This window comes from Lottia gigantea, assembly GCF_000327385.1.
Source record: "Lottia gigantea unplaced genomic scaffold LOTGIsca_157, whole genome shotgun sequence".
Taxonomy (NCBI): Eukaryota; Metazoa; Mollusca; class Gastropoda; family Lottiidae; genus Lottia; species Lottia gigantea.
In genome coordinates, this window is record NW_008707910.1 from 191609 (window position 1) to 201034 (window position 9426).

At 33.2% G+C, this 9426-nt stretch overlaps 2 protein-coding genes across 2 annotated transcripts in view; both read left to right on the forward strand.

The window, feature by feature from the left end:
• Window positions 1-735: 735 nt before the first annotated feature.
• LOTGIDRAFT_141215 (hypothetical protein) lies at window positions 736-996 on the forward strand (the record flags this gene model as incomplete). The annotated part of the gene is made up of 1 exon (XM_009050843.1): window positions 736-996. A coding segment is annotated over one exon (261 nt), but the record flags the coding sequence as incomplete, so codon positions are not given.
• Window positions 997-4818: 3822 nt separating this feature from the next.
• The window catches only part of LOTGIDRAFT_173366 (hypothetical protein), a gene marked incomplete at both ends in the record, with an annotated part of 5432 nt that continues 824 nt past the window's right edge, over window positions 4819-9426 (forward strand). The window contains 3 exons of the mRNA XM_009050844.1: window positions 4819-5019; window positions 8548-8601; window positions 9019-9180. Coding sequence (XP_009049092.1) covers window positions 4819-5019; window positions 8548-8601; window positions 9019-9180 — 417 coding nt within the window. The remainder of the gene's footprint in view (window positions 5020-8547; window positions 8602-9018; window positions 9181-9426) is intronic.

The following is a 9426-nucleotide window of genomic DNA, read 5'->3' on the forward strand; positions in this document are numbered from 1 at the left end:
GAATATAGCTTGATTGAATACTGCAATCCTTTTCGTGTTAGTGATTATAGCCTGACTACAACAGTTGAAATTGGTCAAAAGTTTTCTGCTTGAACTCAAAAGTGACTTAAAAGTTCAAAATTACCCGAAGGTTAAAAAAAATCTAATGTAAAGAGATACATAACGACTCAAGTTTTCTTCAAGTTTCAATCAACACACTTTTCTGTTTTAGTTGTATTTTACAATATTTAACTTTTACGTCATTAAAAGCTAATGTGATATTTTACAATTTAATGTATTCCTAGTAACAATAAGAACTGTCGCAGTAAGGTTTTTTTATAAACAATATTTTATTAATACATGAAAGGGATTGGGGAACAGGCTTATGCCTATATAACCCCTCCAGTAAGGTTGGTTCAGATCGACCTTTTATCTAGCAGAATCTGATAGCAACTTGATTTTCTGCAGAAACTGGCAGCATTTTAGGGATTTAGACAAACTTGGCACTACAACGCGTGACAAATGCAGTTGCCATCATTTGCCTTCAGTTCTTTTATCATACATTTTAAGAAAAATCTGATCTTGTCGACATTAGCAATCGGTATTTGCATGCATCCAATTGATCTACGATCTACTCATACTGATTTCTCAAGGGATGGGGAAGAAAAAATTTGTGATACTAAGAACAAGATCTGTTGAAGTATAGAACATGTGTGCGTTACAAATTTGAACTGTTTTTTTTTTCTGTTTCCAGTGTGTTCCCAGATGGCAGGAGGAACCTTCGCCTTATATGGTAAAACAGATACCAAATCGTTTAGCATTATACAATCCTTTAGTAATGCTTTTCATATGCCTTATGTGACATTCAGTTTGTGTGGGTCGGCGGATCAAAAAGAAAAACCTTATATTGTGTTTATAAAACCATCTTATACAGACGCTATAACTGATCTTATCAAAACATTGAAATGGTCCAGAATGGATTATATTTATGATTCAGACGAAGGTAAGTGCTTTTAACAAGTTTCAGCCAATCCTATTGGCACTAATTGTATATCTTTTGTACATTATTCTCTGGAATCACCTATTAAAAGCAGGACCGCACCTATACAGGGGCATAATGAACTTGAAAAGTTTACGTTAACATTTTAAATAGTTTAGGCGTTAACAAATTAACTGTATGATTTGTTCAATTAAAACTTTCAAATAAGATAAGGGAACCCTCTCTCTTGGTTTTGGTGTGTAGTTTTCATCAATTTGAGCAAAAAAAAGTTTTCGGCCTCGAAAAAAAAGCTGACTATTTTATGTTGTACTTTTAGTTTGCAGTGCAGGATATGATATGAATTTTAATGAATGGAGTTTTATGTCCTTCTCTTCTGTACCTTATTGTGCTAATTATGATCGATAACGCCATGCAGTGTACAATGAGGGAAATTCTTTAGGAAAATGGAGTTACTCATTTTCGATTTCCAACTGTCGAGGTATCTCTAACGTGAACAGCAGCAAACGAGACCTCAGTTTATTGTCCCATCCGAACGACTAGACGTTTTTTCCATGTCAACCCTTTTACCTGCACCACGGCAACCTGTGTCACTGACAAGGGGAAACCAGGTTGAAAAATCCGTAGGTATTATCTTGACCTATGCCAGGACCTTCAGGTTAGCGAGCAAGCGTCTAACTCACTGAGCGGGCTAGTTTAGAGAGTAGGGCATGAACTTCATTCCACTCTGGGTGAACATGTACTTTGACGGTATCACAAACATAATTAGTATAATTTTAGCAGTTACCAAGCTAAAATAAAAGTACTTTGTTAAATTGAATGTTGTGTAGAAACTGGCTTACAAATTACAGGAATTTACCGAAGTTCTGTCAGCTGACTGGACAATAATTACTATTTACAATGACAAGTTAAATCACAATTGTCCAGTGACTAAATAGTAATTATTGAACCATTGTACTATGATTATTTCTTGTCTTTGATTAAGATATCGTAGTTAAAAGATATTAGATAGCGAGACTATTCAGAAGTGATATCATTAGCTATTCTACTCTCCTGCGATGAAGGGAATAATGACATGATTATATCCCTTTTAAATTGTTTTCAGCTGGTGTCCATTTTTTGCAAAATAAATAAAGCACATTTTGATATATTTAATATAAAGATGTTTATATTAATCTATTTTATGAGGAATTTGTAAAATTCCACTTTAATTTCTGAGATGTTCATTAATCCGGTTGGCTCCTTAAAGTTGAGATAGCCCAGATATCGCATGTAATCTTGTAATAAACGAAGGGATCAGAATAAATCTTCTAGAAGCTGTCTTATAAATAAAGATTAGTTTGAAAACATGTTCCTAATCCCTTTTTACGCAAGACATATCTTGTTATCAGCTAGAGTAGATGTAGTTGTTATGAAAGGATTTCTCAGATCATCTATACAATTAATAATATTATTCATATACAAAGAAAAAGTCGGCGCATTCTTTCCATTGGCGTAGCTAGTCTTAATCCTGAAAATCTTTCTCTTCGAAACACCACTTCATGCAATTTTCTTTATTCTTCTCAAACAATTTCTGATCGATTTATTAAAAATTACTTGTATAAAAAGAAAAAGATATTTGTACTGCCTATACAGAGTTATATTCCTGAAAGGTAGGTAGAAGGTTGATATTGAAAGATATTATTATGGCTGCAATAAGGCCAGATAAGGGAATACCTGACAATGCTTTTCTACGGCTTTTAGTTTTAAGCTTGACGTAATTCTTTACGATAGTAATTATTTTATTAAAATCGAAAACCTTTTCGTCCCCATTAACTTTCACTAGGCGAGGGTTGGACTAAAATTCGACCTGGTGTCGAAGATTGGACTGAATATGATATTGTTACAGTCAAAGGTTTTGGTAGCGTTAACGAGGAATTATTTATTCAAATTCAGAAGACTATATGTCCAGGATGCCAGAAAGCAAATTGTAGTGTTCTTACTCGATATAATTGTTCAAGATCAGCTGGAAATCATATGCTCAATATATTCATTGTGTCTTCTAGGTCCAAGGACGATTTCAGTTTAATTGTCTGCTTGGTCTCCGGGTAGTCACTAGAGAAACCATTAATGTAAGATAGAAATTTAAGCTTAAACTTTTATCTTTGACTAGTACGGCATTATATAGGTTTCATTTCACTGCAGGCCAGTAAACACATATATATGTTTTCAACCTAGAAAGAGTACAATTTCGTAGTATTTCTTCAGAATTTACATGAAATCCTTCAACCCGGTTTCCCCCTGTCAGTGATGCAGGTAAGAGGGGCCGACATGGAAAAAGCGTCTAGTCGTTCGGATGGGACAATAAACCCGTGTACGTTAAAGATCCCTCTACAGTTGGAAATCGAAAAAAAAGCAGGCTAATGCCGATAACCTGGCAAAACTTCCCTCATTGCACCCACCATGGCGTTGCCCGTCTTAACTAGCCCACATGATACAGAATAGTAGGACGTAAAACTTCATTCATTTCATTTTATTTACATGAAATTCTTTTGAATTTTCATTTCTGTACAAATAAGCGAACATTTTCATGTTTTTTTTTATTTGTCTTCAGCTGCATTTGTGAAAATTTCGAAATTTCTGTCGTATTTCCAGGTTTTCAAGTACAGTTGAATAACATTTGTAAAATTTTCTTCATTTCCACAATATTTCCAAGATTTCCAGTACAACAATATAAAATTTGTAAAATATAGCTATACTTCTATCGAGCTGTCAAGTACAATAGTACAATTGTATACAATGGTATACAATTTGTGAAAATTTCCATATTTTTATCACGTTGTCAAGTACAATAGTACTGGTATACAATTTGTGAAAATTTCCATATTTTTATCACGTTGTCAAGTACAATAGTACTGGTATACAATTTGTGAAAATTTCCATATTTCTTTCGTGTTGTCAAGTACAATAGTACAAGTATACAATTTGTGAAAATTTCCATATTTCTTTTGTGTTGTCAAGTACAATAGTACAAGTATACAATTTGTGAAAATTTCCATATTTCTTTCGTGTTGTCAAGTACAATAGTACAAGTATACAATTTGTGAAAATTTCCATATTTCTTTCGTGTTGTCAAGTACAATAGTACAAGTATACAATTTGTGAAAATTTCCATATTTCTTTCGTGTTGTCAAGTACAATAGTACAAGTATACAATTTGTGAAAATTTCCATATTTCTTTCGTGTTGTCAAGTACAATAGTACAAGTATACAATTTGTGAAAATTTCCATATTTCTTTCGTGTTGTCAAGTACAATAGTACAAGTATACAATTTGTGAAAATTTCCATATTTCTTTCGTGTTGTCAAGTACAATAGTACTGGTATACAATTTGTGAAAATTTCCATATTTCTTTCGTGTTGTCAAGTACAATAGTACAAGTATACAATTTGTGAAAATTTCCATATTTCTTTTGTGTTGTCAAGTACAATAGTACAAGTATACAATTTGTGAAAATTTCCATATTTCTTTCGTGTTGTCAAGTACAATAGTACAAGTATACAATTTGTGAAAATTTCCATATTTCTTTCGTGTTGTCAAGTACAATAGTACAAGTATACAATTTGTGAAAATTTCCATATTTTTATCACGTTTGTCAAGTACAATAATACCCGTAAACAATTTCCATATTTTTATCGTGTTGTCAAGTACAACAGTACAAGTATACAATTTGTGAAAATTTTCATATTTCTATTGTGTTGTCAAATACCGAAGTGCTGTTACATCTGTAAAAAGTCACATAGTTCTATTATGTACAAAAATAAAATTTGTGAAAGGTTCCATACTTCTGTTTTTCAGGATTAATGAGAGTGCAGTACATATATAATAAATTAAAAGAATCCAGCGTGAATGGAAAAATAGAGATTGGTTTTAGAAGGATAGAAGATATTAACAAGGCACATTCAGACCTACGCAGATTAGATCGTTTTTATGAACCTGACGCTACTAAAAATGTCATCTTAGATTTATCATCTCAAGATGCTTATAGAAAAATATTAAAACAGGTAAAAAATCTTGCAATATTTTTAAACTCACTGAAGTTAAGCCCTTCTAATTTATGTGATTTATAACTTCGTTTTGTTGTATAAAAAGCTTATTAATCTTCAAAAGGATTAGTTCCGTTTTTATCCTTGTGGGTATAAAGATTAAAGCATCATGTTATACAGCGAGGCGATCATATCGATATAGGCTGTGCTCCAACCGACTGGCGATTCATACCATCTTATGTGATCCTTCATATCGACCACCTGCAATTGTGTTCAACACAACTCAACTGGGGACTATCAGCAGACTTTTCTTCACATTGCCAATATACAGGGCTCTAATTGGTTGTATTCAGTAGTTTACAATCCAATCAAATCGCTTCAAACTTAAATGTGCCTAATGATGAACTAGTATCTTGACATTGTGAAGATGTAGTCGCGGTTGATCCCCAAGATGTCCCCAATTGCTACCAGTCGTTGACAATCCAGGTGATCAAAGATTCGCAAGAGTCTTGAACCCTCCTTTATAAATAGGTGGTCAAGATCAAATTTTATAGAGTGTTTTGATAACATCAAAATACATTGTTATTATCTCACGGAGCACAATTGTTAATGTCCGACTTAACCTTTCATTTGATGTTGATATAAATCCAAAATAATTGATTTTTTGAGAAAAAAAAAATTCCATCAGTTCAGATAAATTAAAGACACTTCAATCCACTTTATATTCGCCTCACGAACAGTTCTTTTCAAAACATTCCTTTTCTTCAAATAAAATCTTCTTTAACAGCAATTATAACATCAGAGGTTTCTTGAAGCAAGCTTTAATTGATCACTGCAATCCGAAAGCTTCATATCAACAGTGACCCAGAATATGAATGGAAAATCTATAAACAGTACACCCGAAGCTTTTTTGGTACATTTCTAGTTTCTAGTTTGTGCTTGTTTTTAACAATGTCAAGCTATTACGAACGTCGTCGCATACTTTGACTGCAATAGTCTCCTTTCTTGTATCACGGAATACAACTAATCATAGTCCTTGACAAACAGACTGTAAACATTGTGGCTTAATGTTTATGGACTTTCTATCGAGCGCTGTATTCGTTAACGTAGAATCCAATAAAATCACTACATTTACAAACTTCCATGATACAAGACTATTGCAGTCAAGGTATAAAACTAAGTTCGCAATAGCTTGACATTGTACCACACGATACACCAGTATAAATGCTTTTCAAGCAAAATCATTTGGACACATGTATCGTCAATATCTTGAAATATTTTTGCAGCAATTTACACCAATCTGATAGATTAATATGATCAAATCACGAACTGACTAACCAAACTGATTTTCAAATCAGATAAATGAAGGACATAACTAAAAACATTCGAAAATGTCTCTGGTGACCCACTAATGCAAATCAGAACCATGTAAATTCACATCCGAGTGATTCGGATTACTCACAAGATGGCAATAATTGTCATTTAAAACAATTTGTGTAAAACATGCAGAGCGAACATGACAGCTTTTTCCCCCATTCATTTCACGAGGTTTGTCAAGCAAATATTATCTGTAATATGCAGGATTACTTGAAAAGAAAAAATTATAATGAAATTATTTAGAGAAGGCGATTGAGCATGATCATTTAACTAAATAAACTACGTTCATAGCTAGTTTCTTTTCTTTCACGCTCTCAATTGATACCGTAATGTTATTAGTAAACATTGAAAAGACTACTGATTTGGTACGTTAGAGTACGCTGAAGCCTTCCTATGTGCATAATTTCGCTCATTACAAATTTTATGACGTTACTCCTACTCAATTAAGACGTAAAACACCATTTCATTTTAGAATACTTGCATAACAGAAAAATAGCTTGAAGAAATCAATAATGCTTGGTTGGAGATTTTTGTCGCCGACTAAGGTTTTGTCAGTAGTTTCGCCGACTGGCATGGGCACACAAGGAGACAAAAATCTCCAGTCGGTCGTTTTCCACTATGTCGAAAATCGCGTGAGGAGCATGCACTTGAAAGGAAATAGATCTGATTGGATGAAGACAGTCTGTCTTGCAGACGATAAAACTATCGGAGACAGTCATCAAACTTGTTTGATATTATAAATCCTGTCGGGGACGAGATAATTTTGTTGAAGAAGCACGGGCACACGCGAGATTTTACTCAAGATTCGAGTCGGTAACAAAAATCGCCGACCAAGACAGATCATGTGCTCGCACCTTCACAATTTTGTTAGTTTACTGTAAAATATGTAATGATGAAGTAACGTAATGATGCATGGAATTGAGCTTTAATAATTCGTTGATATGTAATGATTTAGGCTATACTGTGATTAGGAACTGATTTGTAATCATAGTCTAATGTAATGAAAAAGTAAGTGCTGATGTACTTATTTAATGTAGTTTTGTGGAGAAATGCCGAAGAATGTAATGATGAAGAATGCAATGATGGTGTTGATATATTAAGTAGTCGAATAAATATGTAAATAATATATAATGAGATGTCGGTATTTGTCGATGAGGCAATGTAATAAATTGTTGATAAGTAATGAAATAATACTGTCTATTCGGATTTTAAAAGTTACGTAATGAGATGCCGATTTGTAATGATGAATTACTGTAACGAAAGATTGATGACGCGAAAATTTAACTAAATAATATAATAATGAAGTATGGATCGATATGCGTCATTGAATTAGTGTTATGTAATGATGTAGTAATGTACTGAAAAATTCATGACACGAAAATTTAATGTACGGATCGATATGTATTGATGAATGATCGTAATGAAATAGTGTCATGTAATGATGAAGAAATATTATATTGATTGCTTCATGAAAGTCGTAATAACAAGTATGCCGTAAGGACACATGTAATATTCTTCTTAAAAATATGCTACAATATATTTAACCCTGTTGATGATAATTCTCAAATTTATCAAGTTATATACGGTATATTTATTAAGTATCGCTCTACTTGCTCGATTATTCTCATTCAAGAAATCTATTGATTCCAAAGAAAACTTTGTTGATCTTAAGTGTTTCTATAAAAATATTTGTTTGAGATTCGTTAACCGTATTTTATGTAAAATAATATTGACACTGGATTATTGCTACTCAGACACTTCTTAAAATCAACAACTCAAAGGTTAAAAACTGTTCATGATTCCAATACTTCCTGAAAGTTGAAGAGAAGATTTTTAATTAAAGAGGGGATGTGTTCCAAATAGATTGAAAAGGAATATCTTTTCTTCAAGTTTTCATTAATACAGGGGTTTTGTAAAGTCAGCTTTGGTTCCGCACAAAAGATCGTAAAAATGTAGTCTCAGTATGTCAATCATTGAGAATGACAGACTAAAATAGCAAACATTAGGTGCAAATAACTAACCTTTTTCCTATTTCGTTTTTAGGGCATGGAAAATAATATATGAATCAGTCATGGTTTTGCATATTTAACAAATGAATCGCCCCTGTATACAATAAGGCGCAGCCCTTAATAACTTCATTAACTCATTTTTTTGTGCAATATATTTCAGATACCGGAAGTAGGAATGAATAGAGAAGGTTATAATTATTTAATGGGAACCTTGGTAAGTTATTTTTACAATAACAGTGAAATAATAACTTAATAAAACTGTGCTGCAGTCGCGTAAACTTTCCCGTTTGGCATCACAGCTCTGCAAAAAATTCCTTGCATACTGTACCAAATGTTGTTGGCCAATGTGGAAGGTCCTTCTATCTGTTGTTTCTTGACCAGACATGTTAGCGTTGATCTTTTCTGGATTATCTGTACCAATTTACAGCTTGGCTGACTGGAATAATGGCGAAAGATAACTTTCAAACACCGACCGAAATTAGATCCAACAACCACCATTTATTCGTCGTTACCAAGCAAATGTCATCGTGTAGAGTTTCAAAAGCTCTAACCGATTAAGCTACAGAACGGCTCAAAATGTCAAGATTTCTGTTTTGATATCATTCTATTATTACATAAAAAATCTTTTCAGGATATGTTAAGTTTAAATCTGTCGAGATTTAGACATGGCGGGGTAAATATCACTGGCTTTCAACTTGTCAATCATACCTCTGGTAGTGTTAGAAAGTTTTTAAGTAACTGGACATCTTTAGAATCCAATGTTTGGCCTGGTGCAGGAACTCCAGTTCTGGACGTAAGTACGCTATATAATCTCATACTATGTAGCTTCCAGTGGGACTGAATGGACCTTGAATGACAGAAAACGGGTACCAAGTCGTTCGGAATGTGTAGGTCTTATTTAAGTGATAGAAATCGCATTAACTTAAATCTTTAAATCTTTCATTAACAGACACTTCATTGACTTTCAAAGAGTTACAATATACAGGAGAGCATAATATGTTTAAAAAAAAAATTCCCAAGGGAGGGAGGGGGGGGGGGG